The 23,507-nt window shown below is 47.3% G+C and overlaps 1 protein-coding gene across 1 annotated transcript in view; it reads left to right on the forward strand.

The window, feature by feature from the left end:
- Positions 1-500: 500 nt before the first annotated feature.
- The window catches only part of NEURL1B (neuralized E3 ubiquitin protein ligase 1B), a 34,315-nt gene continuing 11,308 nt past the window's right edge, over positions 501-23,507 (forward strand). The window contains exon 1 of the mRNA XM_075164400.1: positions 501-634. Within this exon, the coding sequence (XP_075020501.1) occupies positions 604-634 (31 nt within the window). The 5' untranslated portion in view covers positions 501-603. The remainder of the gene's footprint in view (positions 635-23,507) is intronic.

Consider the following 23,507-nt stretch of genomic DNA (forward strand, 5'->3'; position numbering starts at 1 on the left):
GAGCTTGGGTTTATTGACTCCCAGCGTTTCCCAATGCAGCTTGTACCCTCTGGGAAGGTTTTGCTGATGGAAAGGGCTGTCCTGAGGACAAAGCTGGAATTGCCAGCCATGCCCTCCTGCTCTCCAAACCATTTTTTTTTCCTAAGGGAGAAAGAAGATTTTTTTTTTCTTCTAAGGGAGAGAGGCAAAAAGTAGTTTCCTGGGGTCGGCGGACCCTCTCGGAAAGAGCCGGGCCCGTGTTCACCCAAAGCCCCGGCTGGCAGCTCCTGCCACAGACGCCAGCCGCTTTTCGCCGTAGCTTCTCACCCCCGTTACGACCCCGCGCAGGGCGGAGCGCGGCCGGTGCCGGGGCGGGCTGGGCGGCCCCGCAGCCCCAGAGGTCCCGGAGAGTCACCGGGGAGGGGAGGTGGGGCGGGCAGCGGCGTCCCGGGCTCGGCGGCGGCTCCGCCGGGGGCGGGCGAGGCCGGGCTGCGGGGCGGGCCGGGGCGGGGCGCGGGGGGCGGCGCGGCTGGGCGCGGAGCGCGGCAGCGGGAGGCGGGCGCTGTCCATGGCCCTGCGGAGCGCCGGGCCGCCCCGGGCTCCGCCGCGCCGCCGAGCGGAGCGATGGGCAACACGGTGCACAAGACCCTGGCAGGTACCGGCGGGGGAAGCGGGGCGGCGGCGGGGGGCTGCGCTGCCCCGCGGGGGGCTGCGGGGCGGGGGGCGCGTCCTGTCCCGGGAGATGCGGGGGGCGAGCGGGGCGCGGCGCAGGGAGCGACCCGTGCCGCCCCCGGGTCCGAGCCCCGCGCCGCTGCGGAGCGGCCCGGGATAAGCCGAATGTTTCAAAAAAAATTTTTATTATCGTTGTTTTTAATGGTCCCCGCCGCGACCGGCACCGAGGCGGGGATGCTTAAGCGGCGGGGTGCAGCTTCGCCCATGTGAGAGCGACAAAAGCGCATGAAGCGGGGCTGTTCTCGCAGCTGAAGCAGCGATCCCCAGCCTTTCAGTCGAATCCTTTTAGGGGCTTTCTTTTTCATTTCCTCTTCTTTTTTAAAAAAATGCAACTTTTTAATGTGGGGAGAGGTTAGTTGTTCAGCGTCACCAGAGGAAAACTATTTGAAAGCAGGTCTGAAATGTTTGGTAGACTGGTTTTAAACTGCCTTTTTAGTGAATTCTGCTCTTACCCAAGAGATGTACAGATTCTTTTCCTTTGCAAATTCATAACTGTGGGGCTTTTTCCTTGTCTGAGAATCGGTGCATAATAAAAGCAGTTGGTCTCTATAGAATCAATAGTATTGAATTACTGAGCCCTTGCCAGTCCGTATCTTCAGCTAGTTTCCTTTTCGTTTCTTTTCTGCTCTTGTAGAGCTCCTGTGCTACATCCTTTGTACTTTGGGCTCCCATAAATAAAAAGGGTATTATTAAACTTATTTAAAGAAGCAGGAGGACCTATTGAACACACACACATGCCTCCCTGTAATCAGCCAGGGAGCTGAATATAGAAATAAAGAGAGGAATAGATTTGCATTTGGATGTGCCATATATTGTCTTTGCAAAGAGAGGGTGCTTGGGACCTTCAAGGCACAAAAGAAAGCTGCTAGGCTTGTGGTTTAACTATGAACCTGTGATTAGATTTCTAGTTGCATCTCCTCTCTTTCTCTATTACATTTAAATGGTAAATTAGCTCCTTTCACAATAAGGAAGTTTTCATTTTTTTAAAATACCTCACCAACTGGCAAATAAAGGCATTGTAAGGAGTGCATGACCTTGGCGAAAATTCATTTTGTGGATCGGCTTTTCAGCTAGAGGCAACATCAAGGGGCACATGCAAAAAAAATGGGAGAGCCAGGGAAATATCCTTGGGTCAGGGCAGGTTACCTTGGTAAGGCTGGAACTTCCCAAAGAAAAAATATCTGTACCTGCTGGGACGTGGGATCTAGCTGTGAGCTCTGTTCCAGAAGGCTGAGAGTTGTATCAGGCGTTCTGCCTATTGCTAGAACAGTCTCTCCTGAGCAGCCTTCATACGCGCAACCTTACACACGTGAATTTAAAAAAAGGGATGACATCAGTTGTACCGCAGTTCTGTGATTAAAGAGTTCCTAGCAGTGCTTTTAAAAGAAGTCGTTAAGAAAGAGGAAAAGTTTGATGGAAAAAACTGAAGGCTTGATTTATGTAGACCTCCCAACTTTAACATTGTTCTGGTGGCCTAGAAAAGCTGTGTCCTGTCCTGCCAGGTGGAGACCGTCTGTAAGGATTGCTTTGCTGGGGATAGGCCATTTGCAAACATTTGTCAAATTGCGCAAGGCAAAAACACGCAGGACACTTGAACAACGTTAGCTAATATGCTGGAAGATGCTGAAAATGTATCTTTTCTCCAAATTCAGTTGTGTTCAGTGTTTACAGAGTAATGATGGTCAAAAGAAGCTGTTGACCTGTGGCTGCAGAAGAGATTTTGGATGTTTGTAATTCGGAAGTTTATAAACTTATTTTGTCAAGTTGGACACAATTCAGCAGTTTTTCATATTGATGTGCTCGGATGCATTGTTTGTCTTTCATTATCCAAACAGCATTATGGTGGGAAGCAGGTTTGGAACTGTTCTTGGAACAGTCCTTTTGAAAATCATAAAGTTTTTCCAGAAGACTGCATCGTTGGATGAAATCCTATTTATAAATGCTATGACTGTTTAGAATTACTTAAAGATAATCAATCAGAATTAAGTCTTTTCCTTGTCCAAAATGCACCTCTTTCTTCACCCTGGCAGACTGAGCAATGCACTTCCACTCTCGTTTTAACTAACAGAGGAACCGCTCTCCCCTGTCTATGGGTTGAAGTAGTTTATTTAGTTAAAAAAAAAAACAAAGCCAGAACACCCCCAAACTAAAATTTGCCTACCTGTTGTGTTAAATCGATTAACTGTAGAAGCCCACAGACGTTGTTCCCCTTTTGTTGTTTCATTCACCATCAGTAGCTGAAGGTGGAAAATGTCTTTCCATTCTGATCAAATGTAGAGGAAATGTGGAGGGACCTTCATCATTTGGCTCCTGGAAAAGCCGAACAATCAACAATTCAGGTTTTATGTAGAAATGGAAATACTCTTCTCAAATAGTGGAATTCAATTTTAAATCCCACTGAACGCAGTTCAACTCATTTTTATACCTAAATTTGTTTGAATGTTTTCTGTGCTTGTTGCATCTTTAAATCCTTGTACAGCCTCACTCTTTCTCTCCACGTTTCCATGCAATGATACAAGAGCACACGCTATCGGTGCCGGCGAAATTTGTATCGGGAGCTTGGGAGATGTGTTTGCCAAGTATCTGATGGTTAACACACAATGGATGAAGGCTTTGTCAAATTAACAGCGAGGTTTCTAACCACAGTGGTATTGAAATGAGTAATAGGCTAGGGCTAATGAAAGGCAGCTTCTATATTTGAACTGGTTGAGGAGGCATTTGAATGGAAAAGAGCTGAGATGTGTCAGATACGCTTAACAACGGTCCTGAGGTGGTGGTGGAAATCGCTCTTATCTGACGACAGCTAAATGATACACGACACATTCCTCCAGCAGGACGGTTGCCTCCTGCGGCTGGCCTGACCTCGGAGGGGTGAGCGGGACCTCCTCACCTTCGGGCTCCTCCGTGGTGCCGGCTGCTGCCGCTCGGCGCTAGCCCGTTGCCGACCCTTCCTGCATCTCCAGTGGGAGAATCTCCCACTGCATCTCCAGTGCGGTGTGGGAATTTGTGCTTGGAGGTCGATATTTTCTTGCCTCCCTCCCCTTACCACTGCCCATTGTTCGAGACAATTTGCAGGCAGGTGGTTAGGCAAGAGTGAATTCTTTATCATTGAGGCACGTCGTTTTTCTGTCTCCTACAGGTGATAAACTAGGTGTGCGGCATTGCAGCCGATGGGCGGAACTTGTCCTGACCTGCAGAGTGGGCTGGGAGGCCGCGCGGATGGTGGTGGTGGTGGTGGTGGTGGTGGTGGTGGTGGATGGGTCGCATACCGACATCGGGCTTTGTGGCTGCTCTTACCTGCCGTGCTCCGCAGAGGAGTTGCTCTCTTGAGTTAACTCACCGGTGAGCGAGGCAGCAAGCAATGCACGTCCGCACCTCAGTGTCGTGGATAGTGCTAATTTCTCCGTGCTAATTGCTTTCCTTGGCAGACACTTTGAATAGGACTCAGAAAATGGTTAATAGCCAGGTGGGGGCATGAAGCCTCCCCTGAAAACGCAGGGAGCCCAGCGGTAGTTGAGGACTGGCGGGCTGGGAGAGGTTAAAATTACTCTGACCCGGCAAAGCCCTTACATGGAGCTGCAAGGTGCAGGAAATAGCGAGGAACGACATCTAGGAGAGTCGGGCAGGCAGCAAGTGTCCTTGCAGCGCACGGTGGCTCGTCGTGGTGGGGTGAGCGTGGGCAGCAGCTGCCGCGGGCGGGCAGGGTGGGCAGGAGGCACTCGCTGGCCGAAGCACGAGTAAAGGACTTTCCAGTTGGGATCCAGTTGTTGATCCTGGCCCAAATAGGGTCATTGGTATTTAACAAAGGAGCAAAATTCCCTTTTAAGAATCCGGCTGGGATCTGATTGCAGCGCTTCTCCCACAGCCTTCCTCACAACTGCGAGGAATACCAAGTATGAGTGGCATTCGCGTCTGGTAAACACAAGGGAGAATGGGGCTTGTTCTGGCAGAAGTGACTTCAATTTCTTACTTTCAAGAAATTATTTTGTATTCTTAAGAAAAATGCTTTTAATAATTAACCCTTTCTCAGCAAGCCAGAAGACCCAAGTTTAGACCTTCACTGGGCTGATGCTCCCATCTGCCAGTCTTCTGCAAAACGGTGATGGTCGGTTACATAGGGCAGCAGGAATTTATAGCTTGTGGGTAAAAGATGATGTTCCTGTGTATCTTTTTAAAAATACTGATGCCTGTTATCATAATATACACACTTCTTTTGTAGGAAATGAGTAGCAAAAACCATGTAGTGGGAAAAGATCTCTCTGCCTTTTCCAAGGGCTAAAATCTCAGCTTCAAGGAGCATTTTTGTGTAGATTCGTGCTCTGGTCCCTCCTCCCCCTTTAGTTGCTAGTGATGTACTGTAGGAGGAGTTCTCGGTATCGTGGGCAGGGAATTAGTTCAGTAAATTGTTTCGTTGGGTTCCAGTCTGACTTCAACAGAACTACAGAATAACACTTCAGGTTGTTCTGGTTTGAGTGAAAAAGGTACCTGTTCAGACCAGTTTTTGGTTTGGGTTTGGTTCAACTCTGTGATTACAGATGTTAATCCTGCCTCAATAACAGCTCTATTTTGCCTGTTTTCCTGCCTCTTTTAGTCCCGGAGTTGAAGTTTCTAGAGTCCATCATTGATTTTGCTGCTGACTCCCTGTGTGACCTTTGAGCAAGTGGCTTTATCATTGTCTTGCTTTGCATGTAAGGGAGGTAGAAAACACTGTTTGGCTTACACGGGTATACGAGAGTTAATTAATTAACATGCAGGCACGAAGCGTTTCCAGGAAGAAGGTCATAGAAGTGCAAAAAAATAGATTAATTCGCTGCTTCTTTTGTAGCTTTCTGCTTTTCCACTCTTCAAACTGTGAAACTGCTCAGCCTTCACTGTGATTTAGAGCTGGAACAGGTTGATCGTATACCGAGGACTATCTTTAACCAGCCTCACACAGTACATACCCAAAAATGTGCTGCAGCCAACTGGCATGATTAATTCAGCGCTGCCATTGGCATCTCGGCTGTTGAGACTGGAGAAACAACTGTACTTGAATCCGGGAAGGCATCGCCTATCAAGACGGTGCTAAGTGGAGCTGGTGTCGTGCCCCATGGCCGCTGCGCTGTCAGACGCACGCAGCACATTGCCAAGTGTGTCATTAAAGCGAGAGCTTCTCCTTGCTCTCCACTCTCACGCTGGATAGTGCTGGGCAGGTGTCCCCTCTTCTATTTCATTGTTTATGCTCTAGAGGGGAATTGCTTTACTAAGAGGTAGGATATCTGGCAAACAGCACTTTTTCCCTTTTATTTCTCTGGATAATTGCCGCAGGTCGGAAGGACCTGTGTGTCACCATCTGCCCCTACTGTAGATGCTTAAAATCACACCCCGAAGTCCCTGTGTGTAGGCAAAACTCTCAGAGAGCCCTCACCGCAGGCAAAGGAAATTGCTGCTTCCTGGCACATTATAATTTGACAACCTATGGAGGTGCTTAAGTATGTTTAAGGTGTTTAACTTTAGGCAGTCAAGTTTGAATGTGCGGGCATTAATGTTTACTTGACGTGAAAAGGATGAGTCACCTTGAAGCTTATGCCGTGCTTCTCTTCCCATTCTAGTAAGGATCATCCCTGCGCATCACGTTCAATGGCTTTTCAATTAGGAATGCAAATAAGCACCTTGGTCCTCGTTAGCTCCAGTGGATTTAGCATTCAAGCTCATTAAGTTTCAGAGTTGCACTTTTGGACAGTCGGTGTCCTGCTGCACGGTTTGCCTTGAAAGGAAACATTTTCTTTCTCATCATCATCCCACTGTTTACAGAGCCTATCTGTGCGGGTTTGTAGCTAAAATAAGAGCAGGCTTTCCTAAGGTGGAGCGTGCGTGTCACCGTGATGGATGTGGTGGGTTCAGGAGAGAAGCAGGGAAGCAAATCTGCTGATCCAGGCAGGGGGAGAGCTAGCGAGAACCCAGGAGCAGGGGCTCGCTTGCTGGGGTGGCTTCACGAGCTGCAAGATGGGATGAGGCCAGGTGTGATCTCCTGAAACACGTGTCAGGTCCCATCTGAGTTTCCCTATGGAGAAGGTGTGTGCAGTCTCCTCCATCTCTTCTCTTTGTATTTCCATCTGTCTTATCTCCTTTGTTTGTCTCCTTTCTCATGCCCGGAGCATTTTGGCATCCCGTGCCTGCTGCTGCTTCTTGCCACGGCAGCCAAACCGCACGGCTGACTCACGACGTGCACCTTCCCTGCTCCTAACGAGCTCCTCGGCCACACGCTCGTTTGGGGCTTCCTGGTATCAAAATAGAGCTTGGCTGGTGAACCATTCTCCAGCCTTTACCCAGAGGGCAGATGTGGGCTCGCTTACCAACAAGCGCAGAAAGAGGTGGGAGCCCAAAGGGCTGTTGGAAGGGACCTGGCTCCATGTCACATCTTGGGGAGGCTTTTCTGTCTGTGGCAGCTGGAGGAAGTTTTGCTATAGAGGCATTTCCATACTTTGTTCTGTCTTCTCATTTAGGCAGCTTCTCCACCCTTGCCCTTGGTGTCACTAACGTGCTGTGTCCTGGAGGGGACTGACCCTGCGTCAGTGGTCCATATGTCTATTTGATGGCCCTAGTGCCCTTAGGTGGTGAGGTCCTACCATGTCCCTGAAGATCTCCCCATCGCACCTTTTTGCCTGCTGCAAATAGAGCAGGACTGCCCAGAGGCATTAGCTGGGGCAGCCCCTTCCCGACGGAACCTTGGATAAGATGTGTGCCCGTGGGAGGACATGCTTGGTGGGAAGGAGATGCTGTTTACTCTGGGTTGTTCCATATCTTGTTGATGGCTGTATTTTTTTTTCCCTCTATATGTTAAAAAGCATGAATCACTGGCACCGAGACGTCTGGTTGAAAGCTGTATCTCAGCATACCTGTGCCAGCTTTTCCCTTCAGACCTGGATACCCCGTTGTCTCAATTACTGAGTGCTGGAACATTAAATTCCTGGTGTGAACAGTTGAAGCAGGGCTTTGGGGAGGAGGGAGGGAGGGGAAAGTGATTTCTTGCTTGTTAATTTGTTTTTCCCTCTGTGTCCGGGGAGATACCTTCCTCTGCTTTGTGTAAGCAGGCTTGCCTTCCACCCAGGAGTTTTTTCTCTCTCAGTTCTTTCAGACCTCTGGCAGTGGAGCAGTGCACAGATCTGCTACTGAGATGATCAGGCCCCATCCCCTTCCCTGCTCCAGCAAAACCATGTCTTTTTTTCCTTTCTACACCAACAGGACTGGTGTAGAGAAACCAAATCAGAAGATAAGAAATGACTTCTGGCTTGCTGCTAGAATTACACAGGAAGATTCTTTAAAGAAAAACAATTTAACTGCATTTCAAAGCTTTTCAGTGTAGCAGGGAAATCACATTTAGGATTTTTTTTAAGAGCTACTGATGCTTTGAAGGGAGAAAAATGGATGGAGTTGTGTTTGTAAGAGGTGTTGGCTAGATAGTTGCATATAACAGGTTTCATTTTCTAGTTTTCTTGTTTCACTGTGGATATTTACATAATAATGAGACTTTTGTACTTTAGGAATTCTATTTTAACCATCCATTTGTCTGTGGCTCCAGGTTTCTTGTGATTGCACTCCTGATGGCATAATGTCTTATGGCTATGTGGGAGAAATAAATAGACCACATAAAAGCAAAGCTCTATTTTTCATTGCCCGTGTAGCAACACAGGGAAGATAGTCAGTCAAGAGAGAATTTCCCTGAGCGAAAGTTTTCCATCAGGTTTCCAAATGTCAGGGAAAAAAGTTGTTTGATTTTTGCCCTCCTCCATAACTCGAATGTTAAATCTGCCAAGCCCTGCCTTGGCAAGCCAAAGATAAAAGATAGAATATCCTATTTGGCAGCAGAAATGAAATAATTTCATTCGGGTTTATCTCTCTTTCTTCAGCGATAACTAGCACTGTGGCAACAGCTTTTCTCAGCCTGTTATCTGTTTTGGTCTCATTGGGGCACCAGCTTCTCAGCTTAACGTGTTCTGTAATTTACAGAGCGGAGTTCAAAAGTTATCTCCTCGGTGTAATGCTAAGGTTGGAAGCATAATTCCTAATGAGGGGAAATTGCTATTTCTTGAGGTCTTGAACTTGACATAGTTGGATAGAGCTTTTTTTTTGTAACAGAAGACACTTGGCGCTTGAGATCTGTCTGGTCTAGTGTCCTGATGGTGGCCAAAATTGCTGCTAAGAGGGGTAGCTAAGAAGCTGCAGTGAATTACAGGATTTTTGGAAGGAGACAGGACCAGGACCTCTGAGCACGTGCTCTCCAGAAGGCAGCCGGGCAGGTTAACACCGAAGCCTTGGTAGAGTGCAGTAAATTGGAATATCTATATCACAGCAGGTCTTAAAAACAAGTTTGCTATTCATCAGCTAGGAATGGCATTGGTAGAGCTGGTCCCATCAGAGGGACCAGCTAGGTAATCCCTGCAGGCTCCTGCTGAAGAGGAGCTCCCAGGAAACGTCTCTTTAAGGGGCTGTTCTTTGGCGGTGCTTTCCTTGGGATGTCGTCAAAAACTCTTGATTACTTTGTCCTGCAAAGTGAAAGGGTTTCCAAGTATGAAAACAGAAATCATTTACTAACTGGCTGTTGCTTCACCTTTGGTGATAAAGAGCATTAGCTGTATATTGTGGGGTGGCCATTGTGCTGGCTTATAAAACAGAGATAACTTTCATATGATGGTTCATGGGGACAAACTACACAATGGAAAGAGTGTTTAAGTGGCCCAACTTTTATCTGATGACCAGTGTTGGATTTGCTCTGGAGCACGGTGCCCCTTGGGGCTCCGCGGCTGGCTGGTGAACGGAGCCCTGTGCAGGGCGAGCTGGGGACGAGCCTGCGGGGACACGGGGACACGGCATGGGGTCTTCCCGAGAACCTTGTTGGCAGAGAGGGCTGAAAAATCAAAGTTGAACATCGAGACCATGTGTGCAGGGAGGGAAAGCTTGATGCCAGCGGAGCTTCCCTGCACTTGCATGGAAGAAGGCTTGCAGATATTTTAGTATGCCAGGCATTTTGGTTGATCTCTCCTGGAAAGGAGATGTCCTCTGAAGAGTACGAGGCAGATCTTCACACTGGCATCTGATTTGTGAGTCTTAAATAGCAATTACTGGGTGATTTGCCAGCAGCAGAACAGCACTGCTTGTGCTGCCGATGTGATCAAAGGGAGAGGGTGAGAAGGACAGATGCTTCGCAAGTCAGAATTTCAAGGAAATCCATCTCGGTTAAAAGTTTATAAAAACTGATCTTAGCCAACAGACCCTATAGCGTGTCTTTAAATACCACAGCCTTGAACAGCAGTCTGTGCCGAGTTATGCCTGGGGATGGCTGTTATTAGGGGATATTATGAGGGCTAGGAAAAGACAGAGAAAGATACAACCACAGACACGCAGAGAAAAAAAGACAAAATGCTGTTAAGTATCCAAAATCAATCTTCTGAGTCTGGGTGTTGTTTCCAAATGTGTCTGAGTGGCTCAGGGCAGACTTAGTCTGATTGCAGTTTGTTTTGCCCATCAGCAGCGGCAGTTGTGCTGCGCTGCGGATGCCGGCCCCGTATGGACTGGCTTGGCAGCTGCCTCCCTATGTGGGAAAACTTCTCTCTCGCTTCACCTTGTAGGTTCAGAGATCTGGCAGCCAGTGCTTTTATGTAAGACCTTTTGTATACATGGAATTGTGCAGGAAGAGAGATTTCTTCTGAAATAAGAATGCCTTCTTCCAAATTAGCTTAGTCTACTGCTTACGTTATCCGCTTTGAAAAGGCATGCGAGCATGCCAAATACCAGTGTCTGCACATAGATACTGGCAATAATGAATCTGCTGTCCATTTGCACCCTGCCTTGTTCCAAAATAACTTTCATGTCTAGACAAAGGATGCAGCTCACCTGCAAGGCTCGGCTATCCCCTCTGTTTGTTTTGCTATTGCATAGTAATTAAGGTATTAATTTATTTTAAAGGGTTCCAAGAAATGCCTCTGCAACCCCAATGTTTATGTAAGAGAGAAAGAGAAATTAATAATTTATTGAATTTGTGTGTGTTCTGCTGGGATTATTCATTGGAGGAACGTACTAAGTGATTTTTTGTATCCTAGTAACCAACTGTGGTTGCTTTTCCATGAATAATCTTTATGGTTTAACTTGACCAGCCAAATCTAGAAGGGAAAACTTAAGTAAATTAAATTTATCAAGGCAAATAATTACAAGGCACAGATAGTTTTTTGCAGGTGAGAGAGAACAATTTTTTTTCTCCCTCATTTAACTACATAATAATCAGATTGACAGACGCTGTCTGGAGAGTCTGATTTCACCGAGCAGAACAATAGCAGAAGTTTGAGTCGTTACAAACTAAACTTCAAAACTTGATTTGTTTAATATTCATAATTAATAAATTAGTTAAAACAGTCCTTTCCTCCCTCAAACAAGCAACATCATGGTTTCCAGCGCTTCCTAATAGCAGTGCAGATTATTTCCCTTCTATGGGTGCCAGGGTGGGGAGCCCAGGGTGGGGGTCCCCTGCAGCTCGGAGTTCCCGGCTCTGCTGCCGGCTCATCTACTTCACGAAGACACTGTGAGGCTTGGTTAGTAACATGCTTCGCCAAGCCCTTTCTCCCTGAAATGCCGGCCCCACGTGGCACAGCCGGAATTTATCACTTAATAGAAGTGTTTGCATTTTTCTCCTTTAAAATTTATTTTGATTAAAAATCAGCCCGTTTTCAAAATGGAGTTGTGAGGGATCGTGTTTCTTTTGAAATGCCTCTTGCTCTTAGAAATATCAAAAGCTAGTTTTAGAAGCAAAACAAAACTAAAAATTTGCTTCCCAGCTCACCGAGCGTGTTTACTATTTCTCCCACCCTCTTCAAGCATTCAGCTGACCATCTCTAAGCAGAGGGCAGGGGTACATTCCTCCCAGAGAGGTCAAAACCGCTTCTCATTTTAAAACAAACTATTTTCAAACCATCTTTTTGTATGCATTCCTATTTAGTAAATGCAAAAAACTCCTGTAAATACTGAAATCTATGGGCACGCCAGTAGAATCAATCACCAAACCACGTCAAGCACCTCTTAGTTAGTTGCTCAGATTTTCCTTTGAGATGAGATTAATGTTACAACCTCATGAGACAGTCCCAGAAGGGACGGGGAGAAGCTTTCCTGTGTGCCTCTGGATCTTGACCCTATTTTCCCCCTCTCCGATTTGCTCCCTGCCTTTTGTATCTTGAACGCAGCCCTGCATCACGTTCTTGTTTCCTCCTTTCCAATGGACTAAAGGTGATGGGCAGAAACGTTAGGTAGGTCAGGGCTGAGGACCCTCCTGTGCTTATATTCCTGTATTTTCCCTTTCTGTGCCTATATTTCTATACTGAGCCAGGGCATCACTTTGGAGTGGTTGCTGTTGTGCATCTCCAGCCGTCATTCATCACCGCAGACTCATCACCTCGGGTCTCTGCCCTACCGAGTCAATGCTCTTCCAAAGCTCTCCCTGTCTTTTTCGTAATCTTTTTCCCCCGGGGCTAGCAGCGGTGCTGGGAGCGCTAGTTGTGACTTGTCTCTCTCTGTGGCAGCGAAAGAGTAGCTGAAGGGAGCGATGCTGCCTTACAGCTCACCACTCTGCTGCCTTGGAGGGGGTGTGGGTTTGGGGACCTGAAATGCTTTTTCTCTGGGGAAGGGACTGTTTCCCCAAAGAGGTGTTCAGGCAAGGCATGGTGGGTGGCAAAGGGGGTGTTTGGGGTGTAGACACAGCACTGCGTGGGATCCACTGCTGGGGAGCAACCCTGGGTCTATAGTGGTGGGGGATGACTGAGGCAGACATGCCAGCTGAGCTCCATCCTTCTGGTGGCCCCGTGCAACCCTGGGTGCATGTGCTGCACCGGGGCTTTGCCCGATGTGGGCATTTAAGTCCAATGAAGAGGAGGAAGAAACCTCCCTGTCCAAAACGCCGTGGGCCTGCCCTGCTGTCACAGAACTGGGAGCTGCAGAAAAAAATTCAAATTCAGCAGTTAGTGCTATGAGAAATGAGGCATCAACGTGAGGCAGATGGGAAAGATGGGAGCAATGGGCAGGGCATTTAGGCACAGACCTATGCCTTGTGCAATACTCGGGGAATACCGTTCCCGTGCCGGGGGAGGCTCTTGGTGCTGCCTCTCTGGCTTGGGGAGGTTCAGGGCTTGGCTGGGTCTGCTCTGGGGAGGGTCTGCTGGTATTGCCCCACCAGCAGCTCCTCCTTATTAGGTGCCACCTCAAACTAATAAGACGCCGTTTTGCAGCATCTTGTGTTCTCCGAGCGAAGGAAGCATTGCAGTTAGAGAGCTTTTAAATGCCATGAATACATGACCATATGGCACTGCTTGTGTGCAGGTGAGGGCTCCTGGTGGTTTAGCAACGGCGTGAAACGGTTCTGCTATTGATCCTACTTGACCAGGATGACCTAGAAAAACCTAAAGGGGCACAGGAGGACATGCTGCTGTCTCACCAAGCTCTGCGCGTGTAGGAAGCTGAGCTGGAAAGCATCCCTGAATTTGCTGTGGTCAGGCAGGCACCTGCTCTGCCTCGGGGCTGTCGATGGGCAGAAGGTTTGCTGGTCCCATGTCCCAGGCTCTGTCTGAAAAAAGCCGCTGTGGTGCTAATGAGGGGGCTTTCTCATTGGGAACCAGTGGTTTTAAGCATATCAGCATGCACAAAAGCATGGAAATGGAGAGGGTACGGAGGGCTAGATCGGGGCAGAAGTTTGTGCATGGTGTACATCCCAGGGTGATGCTGAGGACAGGCTGTGCCGCATCCCGGCCCCTTTCCCTCCTAGTATCTGCCATGAGCAGCTCTTGCAAGCAGAAGGCTGGTTTCTCCAGCAAAGGGTAATGAGTTTGTCTTTGGTGGGTGCTCTGGTCTGCCTGTCCATCAGGAAAAGCTCAGACATATACCAAAGTGCAAGCACACCTTGCTGTGGCACACGCAGCACGTCGGTGCTGGAGGTCCTCCGTGGACCTGAGCCGACGGCGCTGTGCCAGGGTGGACATTGGCCACCGCCGTTCCGATGATTTTCAGCGTTATTTTTAGGCATCTTGAGTGCAATTCGCTTCAGCTGAAGCCAATTCCTCGATTTGCTGGCAGATGAGGTGTTGGGCGGACGGGAGCGTGCCTGCTCCGGGGGAACGTGCCTTCCTGTAGGGTGCGAGGAGGTTTTGGGGAAGCCGAGCCTCTCCCCTCCTGCCAGCAGCAGATCGCTGCAATGAATGAGTCGCTTAGGAGAGGGCTCTCCTGCAGCTCTTCAAGTGACCGCTCAATTTGGTATTTCAAGAAGGCACTCGGTAAGCGGTGGCACCAGTAAAGCCCAGCATCCTGTGGATTTGGGGCCACACCTGTGTGGTCCGTTTTGCTGAATTCAGGCTTTCTGTACATTTGGCATCCCTTTTTCAGCGTGTTTCCAGCTCAAAAGTCCCTGGGCGATGATGCGAGTGGCACACGCAGCATGGGAGACACTTGGTACCATCTATTTTGAAGAAGCGGCGGGACAGCGTGTAGTCGTGCCGCTGCCTGTGTTGTATTGTGGCCAGAACCACCAGAGGCTCTAAGCTGTCAACATGTAATTGTACATTTTTCATCTGGTAATAAAATTTTCTTCTACCAAAAAAGAGGAAAAAAGAAAGAAACAAAAGAACCACCCAAAGAGAAACAAATTCTTTCTTTCCACAGTTTTTCATATGTCATTTATAGGTGTGTTTTTCCAAGTAAATCCAAACAAGGCCAGTGAGTGACTCTGAATTAAAGTTTGATTCAGTTAATTGAAACAAGAGCCATCTGGGTGGAAACGGGAGGTTGTAGACAGCCGTTTATATTGTTTCATGTGGGATTTCTAAAATTTCCAATTCCATAGTTACTAAGGAGTGTGCTGTTTGACCATACAGTGGGGGGTTTTATAGATGTAAATGATCTATGAAGAATACAAAAAACCCCACCCTACAGCTATAAAAATAGCAGCAGCTTGCAGCTCTGCAGTAAACTGTTTTGAAGGTATTGACCAAGTGTGCTCTGCTGAACGATGGTCCAAGCTCCACCTTAAAAAGGTGGGAAAACGTGATGAAAACCAGTACTTTGTATTGCCTGGACCTCCCCTGGCAGGCAGGCGCCCACGGGCAATCACGGCTGAGGTTGCGGTGCCGTCTGTTTGCTGTATAATTCACACATTTGCCCCATCTCTTGGGAGCGATTCCTTCCTCTGGAGGAGGGAGCAGAAAAAGGCCTTTTTCTGGCCAAAAAAAGCTAGCATTTATCTTCAACAATGCAAGGAATTGTCTCTCATTTCCAGATTTCTTCGGTTCACCTGCCTGTATCGTCTCTTGGCTCTGGTACCGCAAAGGGAGAGTAAAGGGAGAAAAATGTTGGTGTTGAGTTAGGTGTGCTGGGATCAAATCCCTGGTGTTAAGAAGATTGACATGGAGGCTTAAAAATAAACCTCTCTTGCTCAAATCCTTTTTGTGTTGAAACAATTGAAGACATTTAAGATGAAAAAAGGGGCTGAGGTCATTGTGTGTCCAGTAATGGTATGACTGTATTTACTTTTGTTTGGACAGTTTAATGTCTTGAAGTGGCTCTTGTTTCCTCTTATTAATTCCTGTAAATATCATGGAAAAGGATCTCACAGCTCAGCCATGCAGCAGCCAAGTGTTGCACAACCACCTGCCTCTCGGGCTGGCTTCATAGCTTAGCAGAAAACTATGCATTTAAAAAAATTTCAACCAAGGAAAAAAAGATGCATCTTTTTTTTAGTGGAACATTTTCCTCTGTTTCTGGACCAGCAAAGAACTCTCCTCTTCTTTTTTTTTTCTTTCTTTTTTTTTTTCTTTTAAAGATTTTTGGCTTTATTTCTGAAGATGTACTGTATTTAGAAAAAGCTATAGCTTATTTGTCTGAACATTAACTAAAACAGCCAACAAAATATGTGATACTATTGTACTGGTTGGACTGTACATGAGTTGAGTGAAGTCACCAGCCCTTCAGATCACTTGGAATGAGAGTTTGGCTAGTATTACATTTATTTAAAATCTCCCTGCTGGGAGAGTGTTGGCCTCAGGCACCAGCCCACCCAGCACCGTCTGGACTCAGCCCCTGGGCAGGTACCTATATCCCATCGGAGTTCCCACCACCACCAATCCCTTTGTGCTTTGCGATGCCTCCAGGGAAACTAGCCTGGCAGAGTGGAAGAGCTGTGCTTTCTCCCCCCCCCGATTTAATTATAACCAGTTATTCCCATCCCTTTGCCCTGTTTTGGATTCTTTACATATTGTTTCGGAAAAGCTTAGTGGAATCGCAGCCTTTGTATATATAAAATATAGGATGATTGAAGACCTGGCCACTTCTTTATTTAGCTTCCTCAGTCATGCGTTCCTCCCAAAGCATTTTCCCCTCTCGCTGCCAGATCACTGTTTAAACTGTGTGTAAATATAAAAGGAACTGTGGACAACATTTAAAAATGCTGCCCCATGTTGGGAGCAGGGCTTGCTGGAAAGAACATCTTCCTAGAGGCCTTTTTTCCCCTTTTCCTGTGGTTTTGCGGCTCCCTTAGGACAGATCAAACGCCCTGTATGGGTGCCACCGTTCAGTCTAATGGCTCTCTGGTTATCCGTCCCTGTTTGGACTGAAATAGCTCCACCGTTTTTTCTTTTAAACTGAATTCTTTCCTGTCCTCTGAGCATAGAGAAGTTGTAATTAGGAGGGAAAAAAAAGAGACCCTTAGAACCACTATGAAGAGAGGAGATAAAGACGAAAGAGGCTTCTGTAACAAATTTGAGGCAAAGAAAAATAGCAGGTTTGTTCCTTTTATCATAAGGTTTTCTTGGAAAAAGTTGAAGGCGGAATTGAATGGCCAGGCTCTCCTTTCTGCCCCTGCAGCATCGCTCTGAGAGCTGCTCTCGCCCTTCATCTGCTGGTTTTCTTCCTCTGCAGCCCCGTTGCTGGACAATTCCCGTGCTTACGGGAAAGTTTTCTTGTGTTTTTACTGAACGTGGAAAACACTCTCAGCTCGTAACGCTTCTCGGCTCGAGCATCGTGCACCCCACCTGAGCCGCCCGCGGCACCGCTGGGCAGTGGTGTGGTACGGTGTGGTACCGGGGAGGGCGGGGAGCACAGCTCAGGTACTGGCCTTTCTCCAAACGTGCTTTTTGGAGGTGGGAAGGGCATGGGTATAAACTGTATACAGTCCGAATTCAGAGGGATGAAGGCAAGGTAAACCCTGGCTTTTAGGGTGTTTTCAGAGAACAATGCATCGAAAGCGAGGCTAAATTACCACTATTACTTTTCAAATCTTTTTTTCTCCCTGTTTCACAAGCTGCCCTCCTGGTGCGGTGCCGTGACGCTGCCTGTCTGTAGGGGATGGGTGGGTTTCCTGCATCAGGGAGACAACAAAATTCTTTCCCTCTTTTTGTTCCTGTCTGTGCTGGAAGCGACACATTGACGGGCTGATGGGAAGGATGTGCCAAGCTCCAGCACTCTTTCCAAAAGCCCTGTATTGAAACCATGTGATGGAATAAAATTTCTGCTCTGAGGATATTAAAAGGGAGTGCATTTCATTCTCCAGTTTCATTAAAAGCCATTAACATTGGAATGACATGGTCACTATTTATAAATCCCCAGTGCAGATGACTTGGTACAGCTGGTCAGAAGAAAAGAGGTTCAATGGAAACAGGGCGTCTATTTGCATTAATGGTCGTTACGTGCTCCTCTGGCGGCGAGGGGAGACGGTGAGGGCATGGACCGTTTCAATGTCAGTGATTACGCGACTCACGTGTTCTTGTAACTCTTCAACAAATCACAGTCATGACTGGAAAAGGAAAACACTGGTTCAGAACGATGCCTTTTAAACATAAAGCATTACTCTGAAAAACAGTTCTGAGCTGTTTATACTGTCTGTAGGGGAAAAGTTGTCTTGGAAATGAAGAATTAATGAATGGAGAGGAATTGGGGGCAAGAAGACAAACCCAGATTTGTTTTTTAATCTGTGAAAAATAGTCTTAACTCGGATCTTTTCTGTGCGGTGTGATTAATTAGGAGCATACGGCGGGTCTCCCGCAGACACAACAACGGGTCCCTCCCCGCCTCCAACGGGTCCCTCCACGTGGTGGCTTCAAGCCTCGAGACACCGGCAGCGCTCCCTAATACAGCAGGTTTTTGGGTCTCCTGGGTTGCTCTTAGGCTGTCCCTGTGGTCTCTGCTGCAGCAGTGAACGCTGCTGGCCTGGAGCAGGGAGGAAGGGGAAGGGATCTCTGAGACAGACCCCAGTGGCACAATATCCTATAAAATTAAGACTATCTCTGTGTCTGTCTTGATACCGTGAAAATCCATATTTGAGCCATGCTGTAGAGCAGTGAAACCACTGAAGACAATGTCCTTCTCCTCTAATGACTGTAGGAGCAGTCATTAGAGAAAAACACACCCTGACACACATGCCGTGGGACTATCCTCGAGTCAGGCTGTGGAAAAAGGGAATGCACAAGGAAAATGGTGCTTGACATAACAGCAAAACCACTGTTGAAATGGGATCCTTGGATGTTGGCCTTCTAAGCTGGGTTTGACTTGCAGTGAGCAGAATGCACATGATTTAACACAATTGGTGCATCATAAGGTGGGAGTGGGCTTCAGACCTGCCCGAAGTAACAGCCACTGAAAAAAACAATAGTTTAGTATTGTAAACGCCATTTCTGTATGAATTTAGTAAATCAAAGCAGAACCCCACTGCCCCAGAGAACATGAGGTTTTTCCTCCACATCTCTGCTCCTCTCCTCCCATCTTTGGGTCTCCAGCTGAGTTCATTCCTCCAGGCCAGTCTTCCCAGCCTGAAGTGTTACATCTTTTAGTGCTCTCTGCTTTATGGTGCACTTTATCACCTGTTTCTAGAAAACAATGGAAATAATAAATCACAAAAATACATATTTTAATCACTGGCTGACAAGCTGAGCATTTAGATTTAGAAAATATTTAGTCTTCCAACCTAGCAGTCCTCAGAAACCATTTGTGAAGTTGCTTAAACAGACGTCAACTGCTCCCTTCTCATTGCTTTTGATCACCTCCCAAAACTGTGCTATGGACTCAGAGTTTAGGACTAGAAGATGAAGTGAGCTGAGCAGCCCTCTGCTCTCCCCAGGTTAAACTTAACTTTCTAAAGAAGGTAACAATTTTGCAAAAACATAATACATCAAGTAAGAGGCTCAGGTTTGCTCTCCTGGTGTATGAAATCACACACATTGCATATGCGGCATATTAGTGAGAACATAGTCCAAAAATTCCTGATAAGAGCTATAGCAAGAGTGGCTGGCTGATTATTTTTGACAAGATGTTTTTATCTTTAGCCAGTAGCCAAAAGTTTCATCTAGTTTTGCATCCCATATTTTATGATTTCAAATCCCTGACGTCTTTCAAAGCTCTTTGGCTCGTGAGCATGGCCTTCTGACTGACACGAGCCAGTGGACTTGGGTGTCGAGGCCATATAACGGATTACAATAAGCTGTGCCATTTCCAAGGCTCCTCATCTATCATGCAGCTGCTTTCATCGCTCGCACCGAAAGACTTAAGCAGGGATTATGGCATGAACCCTGCCTTTTCTCCATCCCTCTCCCGCGCGCTCTTGCTCTGTCTCTCATTAACCAAGTCTAAGAATTTGTTACTAGAGTTGCAGACTCATTGACCCAGATTCGCTAATAATATGGGGGAGAGGAGATTTTTTCCGTGCTTAATCGCTGGCTTCTGTGTATTCTTAGTGCTATTTATATGCAGGAGAACTAAAAACCTGTAATAAAAATGGGGCCGACTTTGCAGCAAAATTCATGGATGCACACAGTGAGAGGCACAGCAGGAGAGAGATGGGGAAGAGGGAGACGGAGGTGAGCGTTAGGTGGACTTACCTATACTTGCAGACCCAGCAGTAGATTTTTTGATAGCAGATCCTGCTTCTACAGCCTGATCCACAAGACCATGTTGGTTTAGCTCAGGGCTCCCCACTTTACTCTGAAGATGCCACACCATCAAAGTCATGCGCTAACTTTCTTTGTGTCGAGTTTGATTTCCTTTACCACCAAAAAGCAAAGTCAAGCAGAAGGTCTGGAAGTGGGTTGGGAGAGTATTCCTGCCTGACCTGGGAGAGCACTGGCTCTCCCCAGTCTTTGGGGCTCTGTGATCATGTATAGGTCGTGGAAGATTTGCTATCGGCACTTTTCATCCTTGGAGCAGGCCTTCTGTCATGGTTTATTTTCTGCTTGCAGGCAGCTGGTGGATCTTGGAGATTCAACTGCACTTGCTGTCTTTTGGCTCCGATGCCGGTGTCATGATGTGATGTTCGGTTAACCAGGAGAGCTAAGCCCTGGCGTTGGCTTTCCTGTCAAGGCAACCGTTCTTTTAAATGATGTGCTTGAACTTCGCGTTCGTATGAGCTCCCCACTGCAAGGAAAGGGCTTAATTTGAAAGGAGCAAGGATGCAGGAGCTCGTTTCCTGAGGACATGGTGGGAGACAGGGTGGAGCAGCCTGGAACATATTGCAAGGTTCTGCTGGAATTGCCCGTGTTTGCTGGATTGAGAAGGATCAGAGCAAAAGGATTTTACCTAATGCGGTTGGCAAATACCTCTCTGCTTTCATGGAGGAATGCCTAGAAGACCAGAATAAATGTGTCATTAGCCTCTGCCTAGAAAACAGTTTTAGCATTTTTTAAAAAAAATTCCCCACAAAATGTTTGGTTTCAAGCATTAGCCACAGAAGCAAGAGGGTTTTCTCGCTTGAAAATCCTCGTGGAGACAGGCGCAACCTGATTTTGCGAGTTAAAGTCAATCCCTGTTCTCTGGGATTTTTCTGGACTGTTCTGCAATGAAAAATGTTGTATGTCCATTAGATACTTGCTTTGAGAGTTACCTCAGTGACACAACACACCTTCTTTCAATGAAAAAACAACTTCTGTCTTTCCTCCTCCCCTCCTTCCCAAATTAGTCTCTTCAAAAATGTCACATTTCCTCTCTTCAATCTCCCTTCAATGCCTCAATTTCTGTATCACTCTATTGCAAGTGAACCATGTGGGGTTTTTTAACTCCCTGGAAATTTGTCTCAGGTTAGAGGACCAGGCAGGGAGACCTTTACATCAAAGCGGGGCTCTGGTCTGGTCATGCAAACCACAGAAATTTAAATGGGGGCTATTCATTAATTGTCAAGTTGAGTTTTCCAGTGTTTGAGCCAGCAGGACGTTCGGAGATGAGACCGATTTTTTGTAGCAGCCTTATCGTGGATTTGGTAGCCTAACTTTACAAATTCACACTGGTGAGCGTGGAATAGGCGACACCAGTGCTTCCCGCAGAGCTCCCCGACACATTTTCTGTATTTAAAAAAAAAAAAAAGTCTAGGCAGCGCACTAAATTTATATGTGAACAGATTTTTATCTCTCGTTCTCAGACGATAAGATCGCATCGGAGCAGAATCCTGTTTCATGTTACTGTTACTGGTTGTTATCTGCAGTAGCAGCCTAGCCTGCTTCTTCCAGCCTCCGGCAAGGCTCCAGCCCACGCGCCCGCAGGCGGCTGCATCGTCTCCAGCAGTAAAGATGCACGGCAAGGACCGTGCTTTTACTGGACCGTGCTGTGATTGACTCCCAGTCCGCGAGGGCTGTTTCTACAAGCTCGCAACCGTGCGGTAAACTTGACCACGCTGTCCCCACCTGTTGGGATTTTCCTGTTTCAAAGCAAAAGCCACCTGCCCCCTCTCTCCAGACACTTTGTTTAATGTTCAACAGGGTTGTTGCAGCCGCAGCGACCTAACTATCTACTGTAATAGGAAAAAGTTCTAATGTTACTGATAAAGCAGCGGCCATAAAGATAAGATGCGGGCGTGTTAGGTGGATTCCCATTCGCCTGTGCAGTGAGCGTTAATGGATGGATTTCAGGCTGCTACCTTTCAGCCTTTTCTCTGAACAACACGGGGAGACCACACTCCGGCTGCATGCTGATGAGCTGTTCTCCTGTGAGCTGTTCACCACGGGGTGGTGGTCCCAGTAATTTCTGTTCCCTTGCTTTATCCAGTATGCATCCCTGTTGGGCACCTGGCTGCCCTGTGGTTTGCTTGCCTTGTGATCCTGCGCATCTTTTGTCATGGATTTACTTGGAGGGGGTCCTCAGGAAAGGGATGCGGGAGCCAGGGAATGTCTTTTGAGGCAGTGGTTGTAGAGTTAATACAGACGGAGAATTTACCCGATGCGCATCGGGAAGGCAGTGCCTTCCTCCTCCAACTGTCAGGCTGCCCTCGTCATAGCTCTCTGCTGTAGCTCTGGTTTCCTTGAACGTTATTCTCTTCTCCCTCATTTTAGGGCTGTCTGTATTATTATTCCTGCCCGGTTTGTCAGGGCAAGTGAAGACAGGATCAGTCTGGCTTAAGGTCAACTCCCCAGCTAAGCAGCCTCCTCCGTCCCGCGCCCCAGAGAGCAGCAGCCTCGGGGAGAGCTCTTGTTCTGAATTTTGTTTGCTGCTGTCAGTGGGATTACAGTGCCACAGCAAATGCGATGCTGTAAAATGGGTGAAAAAAATGTTTATTTTTAGAACTGGAACCATGATAAATATGTGGAATTTGTCCAGGGTCTGCCTGCTGTACCTTTTTGAAATGCAAAATGCATGTTTGTTAAAATACCTCTCAAAAGGTCAGCATAACCTAAGAAGTAAATGTGCTGGCCTTTTGGAAAGGAGGTGAAGTTTCAGATGTGCGATAGCTGCTCACGGTTGACAGCATGGGTCCCCATAACCCAAATCTATTTTGGTGCAGCCCGTGTGGATGGAAATGCTGCCTTCCAGCCAGGTTTCTTTTGCAGGTTTCAGTGAGGAGCCCTACACCATTCCTAATCCTTCAGTTCAGCTTTTTCTTCCATTTTCCTGGCTTACTTCATATTTGCTGAAGCCCTGCTCGTGCGTTTCAGGGACTCATGCAGCGAGCATCATGTTTGCAGTTGGTGAGAGTAGGGATGAAAAATGGAAAACTCCAGAATGAAAAGAAGCAAAATGCTGGATGGGACCTCAAAACATCACCCAGGGGGACCCAGTGGGTTCGTGTCCCATTTGATGATCTAGCCACTCTGCTGACATGCTTACAGGGCTCAAGGATTGAAGTATTTGAGAACCTTACATTTTTCAATCCTTTTAGCTTCCTGCGAGGTGGAGGAATACTATTGCTTTCTGTTAGACAGGGAAGTGAGGCATAAAGAGAAGAAATTACTTGCTCAAAGCATTGTAGGAGTCTCATAGCTGCAAAAAAGAGTTGGTGTAGCTCTTAGCTGCCTGTCACGGCATCAGGCACCCTTGGGTAGGGTGGCATTTCTGCCACGAGCTTGGCTGTCATTATCCCACTGAGGGGCTTTTGGGTGGGAAAGCACAGACAGGAGGGGGGGCGGGTTTGGAGAAATAGCAGAGGGGCTGAAATGTGATCCAAACTATGGAAGCTGAGCTGCAAATTAGGCAATTCAAAGGCACAAACATCCTGTTGAGCTTGCCTAGTCCCCTTGAGTACACAATGAGTAAAGCACATGCCCAGGCTTAGCTTCAGGCGTGTTTCAGTGGGAAAGCTCTGCCCCCCCGCCTTGGGTTATGTCAGGCTTTATTCCTGGTGGCAACCGGCAGGTGTTCATGCGAGGGGGGAACGGCATTATAAATAAATTATCCATTCATTTCCTTCTGGAGACTTTCCTATTGTTTAGCCACAATATGCTTTCCTGTTTTTAAAAAAAAACAAAACAAAACAAAAAAGCCAAACCCTGGCCCCAAGTTCCTCTCTGGCAGGGTGGACCCAAAGCTGCGTTTGAAGTGGGTGC

Source organism: Calonectris borealis, chromosome 15, assembly GCF_964195595.1.
Source record: "Calonectris borealis chromosome 15, bCalBor7.hap1.2, whole genome shotgun sequence".
NCBI lineage: Eukaryota > Metazoa > Chordata > Aves > Procellariiformes > Procellariidae > Calonectris > Calonectris borealis.